Raw genomic sequence first — 18,871 nt, forward strand, 5'->3', positions numbered from 1 at the left:
AATCCCAAACTGTTAGCATATTTATTCTTAAATCATGTATTGTTATGTCGTCGAATGCAATTGAACCACATATCATATAGCTACATCATCAATATATTGTTTTTAACAACAGGCCTACAATACTTTGGTGTCAATTACCTCAAGTCCTCGCATTCTGAACATTAATTTTCTTCAGTGGATCTTCCGAACTTCCGTACTTTATGAGTCATCGAGCACCAACAAAATTCACACACATTTATCGTGATCATGTTTGAGTTCGTATGACCATTTCTAAACAGAATTACATCAACATGGGACGACATTGTCGCATTGAACGTCTAGGAATTATTCTGTGCTTTGTATGTACTGTAACCGTTGGTTGGTGGTACACCGAGTACTATGTGCGACGATATACATTGACAATTCAAGGCGAATAACGAATAGACAGTGTCAACACAAGGAACACGAGTGTACAGGCAACATCAACATACCAAAGGAACATCTTTACAATATGGTAAATCCATCATTATATGATAGCGCCGTCTATGTGTAAACGCTAGATTTGAACGAAATCTGTTATATATTCATTAATGATAATTATGCTACAATTACATCACCGATTCATGTTTAGAGCAGAGGCCTAGGCCTCAAGGCCCTGTGAAGAAGAGTTTTGAATAGTTAGTAGGCACACGCAAAAACGTAATCACAATATCAACAATCCTTTTGTTGCAGCTCAAAACTGAGCATTTCTATCAATTTCATCACAGTAATATCTCCAACCAAACTGCTATTTTTGATGAGCAGAACGAGAAATTGTTTCTGTATGGAAAATTGTTACAACGTGAACACAAATTCAACGTAAAAAGCATTGAAAGACTGAGGTAAGTAGCCTACATATATAAGCGTGCAAACTATGATATGTTACTAAGTGAATGATGTAAATGGTGGCGGAACATTTGCCGATGGTTTTCTTCATTCAGTTCACATATTCCATCACAACAGTAGACTTGTACATTCACACGATAAGCTTTTCCTGTTTCAACCTATGCACATATTATATGCCCATTTCGTTCTGGGTAAATCATTATGCAGACCGGATCTGTCTATCTGCTGTTCAACTGACATATGCAGACATATGAAGTCAAAATGAGGCTCACAGTTATGGTGTAATAAAGGACAAAGATATGTTTAGTGGCTTGTGCATTTAACCAGCATCAATGATTAACATGACCTTTTTTCAATGATCCATAGTTCCTCTTAGACAAGCAGGTGGGTAATGTGATATTGCCAGGTGGAATATTCGAAAAGTTTTCATTCAGTTACCTGTAATTCTATAGCATGATCGTGAATAATTCTCCTCAACTCTTAACCTTATATATGCCTCAATGATTATTCAACGCTGTTGTGGGTGGTCCTTTATATTTATTAAACACCATTGAAGAAAAATACAATGATACAAATTATAATGTTTTACAGACAGGAAACATTTTGTTTTCCTTTTTGCATATAGGGAAGAAATTCACCAGGAGTTGGGAACAAATATAACTAATCTATTGTTTGTTACTAAAGAAAATTCTTCGATCGGATCAAAATTACCTTATGTCAGTTGGAAAGGCCTCTGGAATGTGTCATCCAAATTTTATGAATTGTTACCAAAGGTAGGAAAACAATAAATACAACGAAACAACTGTTCTGATGATATGGGTTTTTATTTCTGGAAAACGAAAATCCTCAACCCTAGCATTTTCGTTTTCTAACTAATTATAAATCAGCACGCGCCTCTTCAATTTTTTGGTTTGCTCCTGCTTTGCCTGTCACGTCGAATCTACAGGTAGGTACCACTGTAACATTAGAGTATATGACATAATTTTTCAGGGACGTGTGTCAGCATCTACATGGTCGGTGCTGTCCTTGGTTCATTTAACAACATGGAATCATCATCTTCCTATGTTTGACCTCATTCACCAGCCCAGGCTTGCGGATCATTCACTTCAAGACTCACCAACTTGTATGATTGTATGTGAACATAGGTGTAGATACTCTATGGACAACTTTTGCTCTGTGCATGTAAATACCATGTGAAACAGATACGATGATGTAAAGCGAAGGAAACAAGAAATTTATGATCGAAGTTTAGTTCTAAAGCAAATTGACAAAAGGAAACGAGAGCTCGTGTTTAAGTCGGATACTTATATGGACAAACATAAAATCTCCCGAAACTATTCTCTACTGCTATACTGTTGTTACGAACAAAAAGAGAGTTCACTAACATCTTATGGGCAAATATGGACTCAGCCTGTATTGGAATTGGTAAATAATGAAAACAACACTAGACGCTCACGAACATGTGTGATATTCTCAGAAAAACCCAGTTCAACTCCAACTCATCTGCCAGCTCTCCATGCGAAATCTTCCTGAAACATGCAAAAGACTGATGGTGACTGAAAACATGCTAACAAACTCCCTCCAGTGGGTCCGTTTTGACTAAATCCGGACGCGTAAAGGTCTAGGGACACCTATGAACAACATTGTTCTAATCACTCTAACAGGCATTAGAAATCCTGAAAGGAGCTGTAACTCCCATCAAAACCCATCAAAGATTGACCATTTTACAAGTCTTTTCTTAATTTTTAGTTTTATTTACAATGAAATATTTAGCTAATTATGCACATTAATGATGTAAATCGGATTACTGCCTAATTATCTGTTATGTTATTACATTGATTTCACAACCTTCGTTTCAAGGACACTGAACACAGTTTCGTGGCCTCGGCCGGTTTTGTGATAATTTGTCTTCTTTGAAAAGAGGAACACCACATTATTCAAATGATATATTTGGGCTTGCAATGAGGGGTTAACTATAGGCTAATTAGGGCCAAAATATGAAATTTTAATGAGCGCAAAGCACCACGTCATAGATTGCACATAATGAGTTTCCCAGATTTATAAAAACTACAAAAGTGTATATCTTGTCAATGAAATGAGCTTTTCATAAACTTTCAACAAATTTTGAATGATATTATTACACACAACATATGTACCGAATATGGGACAAATTGGCTAGGTGTCCGTAGTACTTTAATTTTTCAGGCAACGTATACTACTCTGAGTGTGGTACTGTTCTTTTGTATCTCAAGAAGACATCACTGGTAGTCAGTCTAGTCGTTCATTGTAAAATCCAAATCTCACACTGTCAGATCAATTTTTATCAGAGAAAGGCGAAACCGCAAAGAGATCTGGAGGATCTAGCAAGACTGAGCCACGAGCGGCTGAACCGACAGTTGTTGAATGACTCTTTGAGTTCCTTTGACAAAATGCTCCTCCACGTCGTAAAAGACGTATATGGAAATCGCATAACGTACTTGATCACCTTCCGTTCCAACATCATTTATATCTCATAATTGAGTAGTTCCTGTCTGTATTTTCCCCCTTCCCTTGATGTGTGTTATTTACTACATAGTTATCAGTGACCGAATCATTCTCCCTCGACTGATGATTGTAGATGGGTGCCATAGCACCCACCCACCCCCTCACAAAAACCACTGGTAATGTAATGAAAGCCTTGTTTTGAGACTGCAGGATTGATTAATACTACGTTTAAAATACGTAGGCCTACCAATTGATGAGAATATCTCACGATAAGAAAAACAATAGATCAGACTTGTCTATTGGGATTGAGGAAGGTAAATGGAATGCAGCCAAAATTTTCCAGGTGTTCTCTAAACCACTATTAACGGAATGTAAAATCGATTGTTCAGACTTCTAACTAGCAATGTGTACAAACTCGTTATCATAGCTGCAACAACATTGCACTATTATAATGATATTAACGCAATTAATACATTTAATTTGATTTTTGAGAAGAGTTTAAACATACTTTGTTGATATTTTACGGGCATATACAAACAAGAATCGTCTGGAGTCGAGTGGGCGTGATGAAACGGTAAAATATATATAGATATTTCGCTATTTGTACGAGTAATATATATAAATAAGTTTACTGATGTATATAACAAGCGTCCATACACATCAATTTAAATTTGATATTAGTTCTTACTTCATAGTAAATGAAGGGCAGCTGTTGTTATATTTTGCACTTGTCTATGTTTACGGTAGGTGTGTAACATACAATATATAGACCGCCGGTATTGGTTTGATGATTCAATCAAAACTGCTTTATATTTATTTAACAATTCATCACGTTCAGTCTCAATCTCGGTTTTTCTCTTAACAATTACCTATTTTACTTGGCATTGAGATTGACACAACACATTAAAGGGACAGTGCATCTCCCATTCACGTATTAAGCATTTAATGTGTCAACATTATGTTCTTATTGTTCATTTCTTTTTATATACAGAACTCTACGTTTAATAGGCTAAACCGGTGCAGTGTGGTGGGCAACAGTGGTTCTCTCCTACACTCTAATTGCGGAAGGCATATAGACGAAGCTGAGTTTGTTTATAGGTCAGTTGACATGAGAGTAATATTTATTTTGGATAACAAATCGTATTGCAGTAAAGAGGGGAAAGATAAATTTGAGACATATTGGAGCAACTACTCTGTGTTGTTTTCTTGGCGGAGCATGCATGGTAAAGAAAGCAGGGACATTTAGAAAGTGCGCTGATTGTGCTTATTGAATTGACTTACGTAAATTCACATGTATATGTGGAATCTCACATTCAAAAGCTGTAAATCACTACGAATTCTTCTTCTGTCACCACTTAATTGTCAAATAATAGCCTCATCATGAATTTCAACGGCATTTGAAATATTCTCTTTTTAAAATTCTGCAGGTGAAACGCTGCACCCTTGAAACCTTTTGCAGCTGATGCAGGAACTAAAAGTAACCTTACCTCTTTTAACCCAAGCATCTTTCGAAAAAGGTTAGTTCATATCGATTGTGCAGTTATCTATCAATGTTACAACATTTATATTATGCCGGTGTGTACATCATTAACGGTAAGCCACCATTGTTGAAGCATGTGTAAAGAGAATGTCTGATAATATGCTTTTATTATTATCATTATATATATATATATATATATATATATATATATATATATATATATATATATACATGTGGGCAATTCCGTGATGGAGGGGACATGGCCTAAAAATAAGAAGTGTCAATTTTCAACCTGCAATCATTCTAATGTTGTAGTATATATATCTAAGTTTGTGGAATAGGTAAGCAATTTTATTCGAACACTCAAATTTGGAATACATGGCTCAGATAATCAAGGAGGATGAGAACTCAAAATAATCCTGAAAATGCATCATACATTCCATTCCATCCTATATAATACTCATCAGATAGTATTGAGTAGTTTTATTATGTGTTATGATAGATACTCCTGTTGACTGTGTTATGACAGAAAAAAAACATTTCAATATTCCTTCATGTCAACTTCAGAACAGAAATTTTTCAGGCCTCAATCACTGATGTAACGTGAGTAACCGAAAAAAAACAACTTTTTTTAACAAGTGGAAATCTGATAACCATAATTTGCCCGAAACACCACATTGCCGGAAAGCTGTTTGTCGTAATCTCTGAAGGTCTGAGCTAGGCGACGACATTCACCCATCGACTACAACAACTGCTGCTACGCCAACAACCACTAACCCGAGAGGTCTCAGCGATGAAACTGTTGAAGTTATCCAGCAGTTTTATCAGCGAGATGACATCAGTCGGCAGGATGTGAACAACATCTGGCCAAAAGAAGGGGGCAAAATAAAGAAGCAAATGAGACATTTGACGTCATCCATCATGGAACGTTCGCCCTATTCCGGGAGGCCTATCCCAAGAACAAGGTCGGCAAGAGCAAATTTGCCGAATTGCGTCCAAAACATGTCCTGTTAAGCAACAAGCTACCACATAACGTATGCATGTGCAGATATCATGAGAACTTTATGTATGCTGTAAATAGTTAACACGATGCTTCTCCAGAATTTCCTGCATACTCCCATGACCTACCTGCCAAGCTTCTCTGCCAAAATCCAACAAGGGAATGTTGGTTCAACGGGTGTGACCACTGTAAGAATGGCGCCGGGTTCATGAAGAACTTCGATATTGATCAGGGAGCTGCGACATGGTATGTGTGAAAGAGTGGAGAAGACAACAGGCTCACAAAAATTGTTGAGGAAGGCACCACTGTTGAATTAGCAGGGTACATCTGCAGTCTGATTCCCCAGTTTGTCCAGCACTGCTTCATCAAGAGACACCAGGCTGCATCCTACAACCTGGAACGGGAAAAGGCTGGATCCACTTCCTTCAATCCTACCGAGGCCCTTATCCAAATAGACTTCTCTGAGAACTACACATGTGTATCTCAAGATGAAATCCAGAGTGCCCACTGGAACCAACGACAGGTGAGCCTGTTCACAGTAGCAGTGTGGCACTCCGGTTCCCTCCATTCCAGTGTTGTTGCATCAGACAGCCGGGTCCACTCCAAGGATACAGTTGTGGCATATGTGGACAAAGTTCTTGATGGCCTACCCCAAGCCTTGAAGTCTGTATCCGTCTGGTCGGATGATCCGGCTTCACAATTTAAGAGCAGATTCGCTGCTGCTATTATCCGCCTTCAAGAAAAGCACAATCTTGAGATTCGGTGGAACTTCTTCAGTACTTCTCATGGGAAGGGTCCTGTGGATGGGATTGCTGGAGCAGTGAAGCGTCATGTATGGAGCCAAGTCAAATCTCAGAAGGCACTCGTTACTAATGCGGAAAGCTTTGTGAGAGCAGCCACTGGGATGCCCAAGGTGGAAGCCCTACTGATGCCACAAGCTGAAATTGAGGCGAGAAATAGCGACCTCGGTCTGAAATCTGTTTTTGAGAATGCCAAGCAAATCGTTGGAATGGCCAGATAACATCACTTGCAGGTACAGAACAAAGATGTCATCTTCTTCAACATTACAGATGATGGCAACAGTTCTGCTGAAAGGAAAAGCCCCCATGGAGATGGGGAGGCCACAGAAAATGCAACCTGCTCAGGGAGTGGCAATGCTGGTATAGAACTCGGTGACTGGTATGCCGTTGAATACGAAGGGGTATTGTACGCCGGTGTAATAGAAGCAAAGGGGGACCAGAACGACGTACAAGTGTCAGTGATCCAGCCAGCTGGGGCCAAATGGAAATGGCCAAACCCAAGAGACAAGATATTCTATCTCAGGGAGAAACTCATCACCAAACTTGATGCACCAACCTTGGCCAATAACCGTGGGCACTTCAAATTTTCTGTCGCCTTTTGAAGACTGAATGAATCAACTCTCGAAGAGAAAGCATCTTCCAAACGTTACTCAATGTTCAATCGAGTTGTATATGTTGAACATATGTCACCAATGTCTTATTGTTTCATGGTTGTTGTTCAGTTGGCCTGTTACTTCCCCCAGAGACATTAAGTTCCCTGAGTATTAGATCTGGGTAAATTTGCTGCCGATTTGTGAAGATATGATTCTTGCATTATCTCAAAAGGACATGGTATATATCTCTTTTAGATTGTAATATCATTGAATTGCACTGGTTTAAAATGTCAATTTCACTGATATATGGGTGTTTCCTAGTCATTATTCAGCAGCAAGTTCCTCACGGACTCTGATTCTCTATGTATTGTATAGGTGGACAAACTGTAATGTGAGTAACCGTAACGTGAGTAACCGGTGAATGCCTCATTTTCACCGAGACGGGAAACCAGATGTGATTTTGATTGTGTTCAGTATTTGTATCACCACCTAAGCTCCAAAAACATGTATTCACTTTCTTCAAATATATCCAGTATGAGGACACTTTTTGAATGAAGTTTATATTTGGCGTTGGGGTGATTTTCAAATGAAACGTAACCGACACTTTCATGTACCTATATCCTACAAGAAACAAGATAATCAAATTGTGTTTTCGCCAATGTTCAGGTACATTTGTTAACCTATCAATGCATAGAGAGCAGTCATTCAAATTAATGAATGGTGGAGCTAACATACCATTTGTGAGCCAAAGTCTTCAAAAATGTAACGTGTGTAACCGTGGAATTGACCATATATATATATATATATATATATATATATATATATATATATATATATATATATATATATATATATATATATATATATATATATATATATATATATATATATATATATATATATATATATATATATATATAAATATATATATATATATATATATATATATATATATACATATATATATATATATGTGAAACAAAAATAAAGACTAATAATGGTTAGATTTGCGTCTGCTTTAAGTCGTTAGCTTTATATCTCTTTCAGATACAAAGGAATTGCAAAACAGTCCTATCTGAAGAAGTTTGTATCGGATATGCAGCAGTATCACGGATATCTGTGGGGAGCGTGTTTCAGTCGCAGTTCTACCTTAGACATGTGTATGAAAGCAATCAGCGGCTATAACATCAAAGAAAGCGTATTTGTGCTAGCTCATCCGAATCACTTTAAGTACTTTCAAGACTATTGGATTCGACGTGGAAAGAACAATTACCTTTCCACAGGTAAGGTTTCACAAGAAGAACAGACTAAATACTTTTGAAAACTTAAAAACGTTACACTCGACTTTTGTATTAGCAAATAAGCAATTTAAGATTGACATTTCGCAAAGTAGGAAAGCTTACAATTTCATATTCTATATGTTGAGACAGTGATTGTTCTCGGAGTTTAAGGTGGAATTGTAAATAGCAGCAGTAAATATATGAAGTTAAAAATCATGTAAAAAGTCATTTAGGTGTGCAGACATAAAGCACCCATTACTTAATTTAATGATATTTTGGCGCATCACCTAAATTATAAATGATTTGACAAGCATATAAAGTATTAAATGTGATTGTCCAAAGTCAACTTGTCATCATGTGTTTAGTGCTTGGCAATGATAAAGTTTAGCTATGGAGAACGTACTTAATTGCCCATGTCAGTGGAAATATAACTTGCATAATATAATCTTGTTACTGTTATGTGCTATTTCGTTTGTGAAAAGCCAACGTGTGAAATATGCCTTTGCATCAACAAGTTAGGTGCGATGAGGAAGATTCCCTTAGTAACAAACGATAATAAACGATCAGACTATAGACCACCACTATTGTACTGGGGGGGGGGGGGGGGCTTTGGTGTTAAAAAGTACAGGGAAGGGGTCTAAAGGGAGGAATTATCCTTACCCTTTAAGAAATTTGGGGGAAATGGAGTAAAGGCAAAAAGTGCTATGTTCGGCAAAATGTGTTTCGACTAATAAGGTTCTACATATTTTATATGTTGTGTATTTATGTACTTAACACCAGGAATTATTGTAATATTTTGTCTGCCAGTGTGTAGGAGAATTATTTCGGGGACGTGCATGTGGCTGCGCCCGTGGTTACCCTTAATCTTGAATTGCACAGGATTTTCAGCGATTGCCACCCCCCCCCCCCAAGGTCTACCCTTTCCCCAGTTGCCCCATCCCAACTGGTACTTATCAAAAATGTGTAGAAACGTGCTAACTGTTTGTATTATATACAGCCACTGGTTGCAAAACTCAACTAATAATCTGGGAGCCTCACGACATCACAATACTATACCATTAGATCAATTAGATGAAAAGGCAATGAAAGGAAAACATTGAAGAAAAAGGAATTGTTCAGTAAACCTATTGGTGAAATCCTAAGACCAGAAACTGAAAATATATATATGTTTTTTTTTTATGTTACAAATATTTATAATTTTTAAATCTTTCCAACACATATTGAATCATGTTCTCCTAGCTAAAAATACTGAAAACCTTATTAGGCTTTTATGGTTGTTGATAATCAATACTCTGTGTGAGGGTGAATTCTTAATGCTGAATGCAAACGTCCCCCGACTGAACCATTTAACAACGGCTTATGATCGGAGGTGTAGCCTTCCCCCACCCCTCCCCCTTGAACGCCACTGTTTAGGATGTTGTTTCACGTAGCGATACCCTTCACGTTCTCTCGCTCCCTCTCTCTCTTATTTGTGTCTGTTTTACTTCTGCCTACTGATATAGGCTAGCCTAAGTGCTCTTTCCATTCTTTGAATTATAAATACACACTAGGTAACATGTTATCGTAGCGTATTCTATCTACACAGCTCATACAGTCACTGTCTCGACTTGTTTTGAAATTAATTCACAGAAGCAAGTTTAACATCTTTATTAATGAATTTAATATTTTCCTTTTTCAAAGGTTTCTACTACACCAGTGATGCATTAAGTCGCTGTAATGAAACGCACCTTTATGGATTTTGGCCATTTCCAAGAGCATTTGACGATATTTCTCCTTACAATGTTTCGTATCATTACTTTGAAAAGCTCGAAAACGCATGGAAGGAACCCCATGCGATGAACATAGAGTTTTCAATTCTCGTGCAGCTACATCTTCTTGGTGTTATAAAAATTCACAATGGAAAATGTGAATAAAGGAAGACTAGAAAAATTCACAACGGGAAATGTGTAGAAGTCCATCCAATTAAGATAGATTGTACTTTCGTGGGTCGCTAGGTCTTCACGTTTACTGTTTAAGTAAAACTCTTGTGACCCTGTAGTATAGCGATGTACAAACTCTTCAAAGTATTTAACAAACATTGATTCACTTTGAGCAAAACAGAAAAATTAATAAAGTAAAGCTATGTGCTATAACGCAAAACTCATAGGGTTTGATTTGGTCAGTTATGAACTATCACATTTCAGATTTATAACATGTCTTTTTATTTAACAAGATTTTTTTCATCTTTAAACAGTAAAGGTTAGACTAGAACGTGATTTGAACCAACGACCTCGTAGAATAACAAGTCCTTCCCTCTACCACCTGAGTTATATCCAATCCTTAGTTGTTTAAGATATCAATACAACGGGATGTATATTATATAAACATTTAAAAGTGCAAAAGCAACCATTACTTCACTTCGAACAAAGCAGAATAATCAAATTGGTAGTAGGCGCTCCGACTCAAATTCTGTAAGGTATACGATTTGGTCAGTTATCAACTATCACATTTAAGATTTATAATAAATCATATTATGTTATAATATATCATGCTATATCTTATGACCAAAACTGTACAACTCTACCAACTGAGTTGTATCCAGTCCTTAGTTGTTGATGATCCCTATATAACGCGATAGATATGTATATATACTTTCTAGGGAAAAAAGTTGATTCTTACATACTTTCCCTATCCAATAAGATCAAAGGAAATTTTTTTGGGGGGGGGCTATATTTTTTATACTTTATCAAATAGACTGGACCCAGTTTCAAAACTTGACTGAAAAGGATGTGACTGATAAATAATTTAACTCTATTGAAGTGTCTATACCTTCAAAAATCGTGTTTACATAAAAACCTATTTGCATGTCTTCCTTTTGCAATGATTGTATATATATATATATATATATATATATATATATATATATATATATATATATATATATGCATGCATATATATGTATGCATCTCTTCCTTTTTAACGATTGTGAATAGGAATATTGCAGACGTATCGACTTCAAACTTATGAGACTGCCTAAAATATCAATCGATAAGAAATTTACAAAAACAAAATATGGATTTGCATTGCGAAGTAAATATCGTCTGGTCATATGTATGTATATATGTATTTGTTCATCGAAGTAGATTTCTTTTTCTTTCCTTTTTTTTTGTGTACCGATTTTAATCATGAAATAAATGCAGATACTCAGTCAAATCCTCTCTGTTTACTTTTATTCTTGTCGTTAACTGGCCATACAAACATGGCCACACAGATACTCGTGATACCCTCTTGTTACAACTGTCAAGGTGATATACCAGTACCAAATTATTGAACTGCTTCTCGCTCTGTTGGATAACATCATGTGATCATGTACACTATATAGATCGCTCGACAACCTTACACCCGACCATGTGTAGTGTCTTTCCCATTTCCAAGGGATTCATGATACTCAATTGACGTAAACCCTTATGATAATACAGTTACAGCCTAGATGGTAGGGGACTGAGGGTTGAGCTGAAGGTGGGTCTAGTCGTTCGGAATTTTCTTTTGAACAAAATTGATAAAGGTTCTATGGAATTAAATCCGCTACACTTAAATGCACACGTTAGTTGTGATTATTTACATTCAATTTGTAAATCCCAAATTTGTCTAAAATGGAGAAAGTTGGTCTTGCCTCCAAAAAATTACAGAACATATTTATACATTGGTATTTTTACTTGTCATATACGATTCAGGTGGACCTGCACCGAGGAGCTGACGTCATCGTCAATTGAGCCTTAAAGGAGCCTTCTAAATATATAACATAGTTTACAGCTGAATATCCTGAAGGACCGAATAGCTATATATGATTGAAATGTAATAAGTTTTCCCTTACTCCTTGAGATTTGACATATCAGGAATGAAGTTACGCCTTGTGTCATCCTTTTGTTTTAATGACATAGTCTACTTGGGTATATGTTTGATACTCAGATATGATAGCTATTGACTAAAATTCATTCAGTCTCTAAATGAAACTTCATGGAAGAGCATTTTGGATTGTTTCTAGTTATCATCATCAAAATAATGATCACTATTTTGTATTGTTTGTACTAGACATATTAACCTCTGAAAGACTCAAGTACCCTGAAGCAATGGTTTAGGAGCAGTTAATCACTTAAAATAGCACATTTTTTAGTGAAAAGTACAAAAATTATTTTGACACTTTTAAGTTGACCTAACTCCACAAGACAATGTTTTTGTAGCCTAATTTTTTATATTCATGTTCTATGGGATAGACTCTATATATATCTGTAAAAGAAAGGTAGTAGGATGTTTAATTGCTGATAAATGAGACCTCAAAAGTCAAGAAAATGCCAATATGCCACGGTGGCGACAAATTGCGGAATTTCAAAGTGTGATAAATCGGCCAATTGTGAAGCAATGCAACTGAAATTTTCAGAATATGCTTATTGCATGGTGTTCCAATTATACAATAAATTGGGTATTTTTTAAAGATGTCGAACTACAACATACTCTAAAATTTGATGATTTGATATGGAATGACCCAAAAGTCAAATGGTCCCTAATGATAGATTATAAATTTGGTCTTAACATCATACTAACACATTATCCGAGTTTCAAAAGGGAGATGTGATATCCCCTCAATCCCTCATACCCCCTCAATCCACTCCTGCCCGTTGAAAACTTTTCTTCCAATACCGTTAAGATACTTTAGTGAACTTGGAAAGTTAAAACTTTAAGTCAACGGTTGTGGTGCGACACTTATGTTTTTTATATTTGTTTCGTTTATATTAGATAAGTGAAACACACAGTTAAACATAAACAATGGCCGTCCTGGCTTTCAATAATACAATTTGTGAGACTGAGTTATAAGTAGTAGGGTATATCATTCTATACGAACCATTAGTAGGCTACATCAGACAGACATATTTGGTTCTGAATGGCGACTACCTTCTGCTTCATGGCTCTAATGAGCTACCGTAATATATTTACATGACCACTATGTCGAGAGTAAGTAAGTCGAATAACAGATAACTTCATGTATGTTGATCAAGCAAAGTCGTGCATATGGAACACTACGTCATTGGAAGCATAGCAAACATGGGACGGTATTTTCGAATGAGAGGTATGAGATTTTATCTGACAGTATCTCTTATTTCGGTTGTAGCCATCGGTTGGTTGTCCGTCAAACTTTACGTACGACCTCGTGTAAGTAGAATTTATTCTGACGATATACACATCCTGAACTTCATAGAAGAAAGCAACTTTCAACGCCAACATGTAGGCGAGGAAAGGTAAGAAAGAATCATAACGATGCAGTAGTTATTTCTGTTTTCTTTTCTTTTTCCTTATTCTTTGGCTTTCTGCTTATATATATATTTCCAAAGGGTCCCAAGGGAATTTGAAAAGAAATTGGCATGAAGGTTTCTTTTTTCTTTCTATAGTGAAGGTTGAAACGTACAGAAATGAAATAAAACAGAAAGATTAATTATATTGGTGTTCGTAAAAAAGAAGCAAACAAGAACATCTTTTCGTTTTCCATTACTGGTTGAAAGCCGTATCTATCGCACTTATTACTCTAGTGTCGGAAAATAGTTTAGCCCTGATTTAGTTTGATTATAAACACGGCTACTTGATAGAAGAGCACGGCCTTTGTTACCATCAGTAACAAATCACTTTTAAAGGACACAACTGTAATTGTCAGGTGTCGTTGGCTCATTAATGCATATTCATCAACTGACAAGTTAGACAATATGAAAGCAGTGGCGTGCGCAGGATCTGAAAGCCTTGTCGAGGGGGAGGGGGATTCTAACTTTCCCCTACTGAGGTAGGTAACAGCATGAACCTTTAGGGTCCTATATAAGTGGCCAAATGCAGATCAAGGATTTTAACAGGAGGGCTTAAGCCCTGTCGGGATGGTAAAATTGTGGCATTTTGAAGCAAATGTAGACTATTAATTAAATTTATAATACGTTTTTATACTCGTTTTTGCTAATAAATACACTAGAAGCTTTGTGTGAGGTTGAAGAAGAGGGTGTGCACAAGACTGAATGTTTTCCGGGCCGAAAAGGGCGACGGGGGTGGGGACCATGGTTCTAGATGCCCAACGCAGCTCCTCTTGCTTCCATCTCCACCCTCTCCCTTTGCACACGCTAATGTGTGAAGATAGTTGGTACTTACCACAGTAAACATTTTCAGATATCAAAAGAAAGGATCTTGCAACAATGATCTTCACAATCTATTATTTACATTACATTAACTTACATTAATGTTGATAACAAACACTGTCGTTGCATCCCTGTTTGTACGTGATAATGACACATACTTCGTACGCAATTTACCTACAACATGTAACATATAATTATTTCTGTCAGAATTAAATGAACTAAATCTCAAAATGCTTTGTGCTTTATTTGTCTTTTCTCGCCCTCTGATGTCATATCATGATCAGGGCAATTATATGATATTTGACAATCTTTTTTCAAACAATGTGTAAAGGGAACTTATTGGTCCAATCCTAAGATCAGGAAGATATTTGGCATGTTTTATGTAATAAATATGTTTATTTTAACATCGTTCCAAGGTATATTTCATCACGTTCTTCCAGCAAACACAACAACAGGAAAAACTGATCACTGTTTGGCTTATATATTAAGATGTGTTAGAGATTTCTCAAAAGTGCAGTTGACCTTTTTTTATGGGTGAAAAGTTAAACGGCACAGTATTTATTAGCAAAACTTTACCTTTAAACCTAATTACAGACCTAGTTTATAGTCTAAACATGCTCCAGAATGCACCATCATTGACGTGTTGATTTTCATTTTTGTTCTAGCGACCAACCTATGCTACAACGATCCCTAATCCGGGCTCTCTCCTCTAGTAAAAAAATGTTACATTTGCCTATGGTCTTAGTCATAAGGGTTCATGCTCGTACCTAAATTAGTCAGGTGAAACTTTGAACCCTCTCAACACCACAACTTAGTTGCCTTGAAGTTAATAAGTGAGCCTAACCACAGATTTTCCTGAGTGTATAATATATAAATGTATAAATATAAATATATATATATATATATATATATATATATTAATAGAAATATGGAGTAATTTATTTAGAAAATACTCCTTATTTGTCAATTATGAGTCATATCTTATTTCCCTGGTATTTTCTATTAATATTTTCTTTTGGAGTAAACGTGGATTTTCGTTATAATATATATATATATATATATATATATATATATATTTACATATATATATATATATATAAATATATTTATATATATATATATATTTATATATATATATATATATATATACATATATATGCTTGTGTGTGTGTTTTTAAATTTATGTTTTTATTGAAGCAATATCTACAGAAGACTCGCGGTCTCGAGTGACCTGAACGAAAGTCTGTTGCTCTACGGAAAGCTTTTGCAACTTGAACACTCTTTCAACGCAACAAATGTGGAATCATTCAGGTCAGTTAAACATAACTTATATATAGAAATAATACGTCAAGTAAGGGGAATTATACCGTATAATAACGTCACCAAAGGCGAAGAAAATGGCGATCAGGCTGGAAGTTGTCTCACTGTTCTGGATTTTCCAACTCTCTACGATTTCAATAATATATTTATTCATTTGCCTTTGACGTTTACCTCCATTTCATTAACAAAGTCTGCTCAAAGTATCTCTTACTGGATCCGGTTTTAGGAATCACAAATGATTTCGAGTTGATTAGCATCATATTTGATCTCTAGAATAAGGCAAATATGGCACCAAAACTTAACTAGTATTGTTCGATACAGGTGACGGGCGCCTGCGGTGGAGTTGTGGCCTTCTTTGTCGGTTTCGGGTCTCTGGACGTACGGTCAGCGTCCATAGCCTAGTGGTTAGGGTGTCCGCATATAGGGCGGGGGAGGGGCCGGTTCGAATCCCGGTGAAGGCTCGAAGGTTCGAATCCCGGTGAAGCTATATATATATATATATATATATATATATATATATAAACACACATATATATATATATATATATCTTTTCAAGTATATTCTGTAAGAAATTGCTTAAGTTTGAAGGACTGGGTTTTGTTCAACAAGTACAGCACTCAGTATCAGTAGGAAGTTTGTTCATCCGCCATTGCAATATGTGGTCAACCATGTGGTTTAACCATGCACTCTATAAGACGGGAGTTAAGCAGTTTCACAAAAGGGGCTAAATATTAAGAAGAGATGGTCACACTTGAATTGAAGAATATTGAACGCAATCATAGAACTGATGCATATTGATATTACCAAATATAATAATATGTTGGTTTGGTCATATTTTAACAAATAGTTAAACACATTGGCAACCGTTGGCCTCTTTGTTCTAATTTTTTCTATATGTGAAACTTTAAAAATGACAAACTTTTTTTTGTAACAAATCTGTTACCAACAGATTTTAAAAAGCTTCATGTAACATTTTCAAACCAATACAAAAATGGAAATTCATGCTTTTATGTGTCTTCATGTTACTAACAATTAAGTTAGTTTGAACAGCCGTGTCAAGAAGTGTTCAATGTAATTCCTACATCAAGAAACACTACTATGTTACACAATTAGGCAAACATGTTATTACTGACACCGTGACACGTTTGTAAGAACTGACAAATAACAACCTCATTTCACCTACAATATTCAAGCTGTTGTCTGACATAATGTAATGCTACGCATTATCAATTAGCTTCTATTCTATAAGCTATAGAAAGAAACTGATGCAAATTACTGTTCATGTGCTTGTGTTTATGCTGGTAACTTTTTCATTAAAAATATGTTGCTATTTTAAGAAAAGGATCCATGATCACTGATAACTCTGGTTTCTCTTTCTCTATCTATCCGCCTCTCTCTCCATCCACCTCCCTGGCTTCACCTCCCTCTCTTTCTATTCCATTGTTTTGTTTCGGTTTCGTGGGGGAGGAGGATCTAACATATATGCGTTCAAAGTTGAAAAGATAGATTAGTGCGAAAGTTCAATTTTGATAGATGTACTTCCTTGTTTTCACAAGATGTGTTTATTTTGTATGATATTTCCAAAATATATTCGGATCCATCTTCAATAACGAAAGAAGGAAATATTGAGAAGGCAAGACCTTGGCTTCATTGTTAACTTGTTTCACTCAAAGATGTATATTAATGTTTGGTATTTCAAACCGCTTAAAATTAAGCTTCATGTGAAGAAGCCTCGGCATTATCCGACTCACCTCTTAAACAGAGAAAATCATTTGCGTAGGATCAAGGAAATCCATTACTATTGTATGGATTGGTTTGTTGATAATCATTGCAATAACAAGTTACCAAATGTTATTTCAGCCGTTGTGAGCCATTATAGTGCTTCTAATTACTCCATCATAACTCGCTATAGGAATTTATTTAAAGTAGCGTATCATCACAATCAGCACGGCAAATTGCTTCTTAACAAAAACATTTACAATCTATGACAGTCTCTGTCTCAATCTGTTAAATCTGCTAATTTTCTGTCGTGTCCATGTAAAATCAAGGATGATCTTATCAACAAGTACATGTAAGCATGTTGACTTTAAACTTTGTTCTTTAAACACCACACTCTAATTTTCTTTCCCCTCTCAACTAAATTTAAGTGCTTCTTTGTTGTTTTATTTCTACTTGGTCACCAGCTGAGATGTTTTGCTATAGTCCTTAATATGTTGATCTTATGTGTAATGTTTGTTTTTTTGGACAAACATATGAGAAATAAATTTGAAATTGAAAAATTGAAATAATGCGTCGTGACATAGTCATATAACTGCGCATGAGGAGACTGGACTCGAACTGGCATGCGTCAAGAAACTCAGATACACTTTCAGTGTTACAAAATTGATTACAATTCTAATCATCAATGAAAAATATAAATAATTTGAAAGACACATTGATAATTTTTGACGAGATAAAGTCACACGTTAACTTAAGTCACTCAAAAGGACAATATACTTTCAAACCTATACATTCTTCTCCATAACATATATGCTAAGAATATGCTCAGATATTCATTTGCATAGGTGATTGTTGTACGTCACTAAAATTTCTAAATGAAATATTTTAGAAAATGTTGAGATTATTTTTCCGTTTTGAGATCCAGCTATTGTAAGGTATAATTCCCTGAACACTTGGTCTTTCATATAACTGTACACGAAGATATGTGCTAGTCCAATATAATGGACAAGAACTCAACCGTGCCAAGAACTTTCTCGGACTTCGACCAGCAGGACTCTAACGTTATAATTTGAAAGACATTGATCATTTTTTACGAGATAAAGTCACACATTAACTTAAGCAACCAAAAAGTAAAATACATTTTCAAAACTATACATTCTCCTCCATAACATATATGCTAATAC

At 35.8% G+C, this 18,871-nt stretch overlaps 2 protein-coding genes and 1 pseudogene across 2 annotated transcripts in view; all 3 read left to right on the plus strand.

Annotated features, from left to right (window-relative positions):
• Positions 1-204: 204 nt before the first annotated feature.
• On the plus strand, positions 205-4,865 carry LOC139969069 (alpha-N-acetylneuraminate alpha-2,8-sialyltransferase ST8SIA3-like). The gene is made up of 5 exons (XM_071973826.1): positions 205-493; positions 712-860; positions 1,490-1,637; positions 4,340-4,446; positions 4,776-4,865. The coding sequence occupies exons 1-5, from the start codon at positions 341-343 to the stop codon at positions 4,777-4,779; spliced, it is 561 nt and encodes a 186-aa protein (XP_071829927.1). The 5' UTR covers positions 205-340; the 3' UTR covers positions 4,780-4,865.
• A 33-nt stretch (positions 4,866-4,898) lies between these two features.
• On the plus strand, positions 4,899-7,230 carry LOC139969278 (uncharacterized; annotated as a pseudogene).
• Positions 7,231-13,533: 6,303 nt separating this feature from the next.
• The window catches only part of LOC139969066 (alpha-N-acetylneuraminide alpha-2,8-sialyltransferase-like), a 29,166-nt gene continuing 23,828 nt past the window's right edge, over positions 13,534-18,871 (plus strand). Inside the window, exons 1-2 of the mRNA XM_071973818.1 lie at positions 13,534-13,774; positions 15,845-15,958. Coding sequence (XP_071829919.1) covers positions 13,548-13,774; positions 15,845-15,958 — 341 coding nt within the window. The 5' untranslated portion in view covers positions 13,534-13,547. The remainder of the gene's footprint in view (positions 13,775-15,844; positions 15,959-18,871) is intronic.

This window comes from Apostichopus japonicus, chromosome 6 (genome assembly GCF_037975245.1).
Source record: "Apostichopus japonicus isolate 1M-3 chromosome 6, ASM3797524v1, whole genome shotgun sequence".
NCBI lineage: Eukaryota > Metazoa > Echinodermata > Holothuroidea > Aspidochirotida > Stichopodidae > Apostichopus > Apostichopus japonicus.

What these genes read in the sequence shown, in the direction of transcription:
- LOC139969069 (XM_071973826.1), top strand. Translation starts at nt 341, where the DNA reads ATGTACTGTAACCGTTGGTTGGTGGTACACCGAGTACTATGTGCGACG. An exon ending in AGGAACATCTTTACAATATG is followed by an intron (nt 494 to 711) that starts GTAAATCCATCA and finishes CTTTTGTTGCAG; the next exon opens with CTCAAAACTGAGCATTTCTA. An exon ending in AAAAGCATTGAAAGACTGAG is followed by an intron (nt 861 to 1,489) that starts GTAAGTAGCCTA and finishes TTTTGCATATAG; the next exon opens with GGAAGAAATTCACCAGGAGT.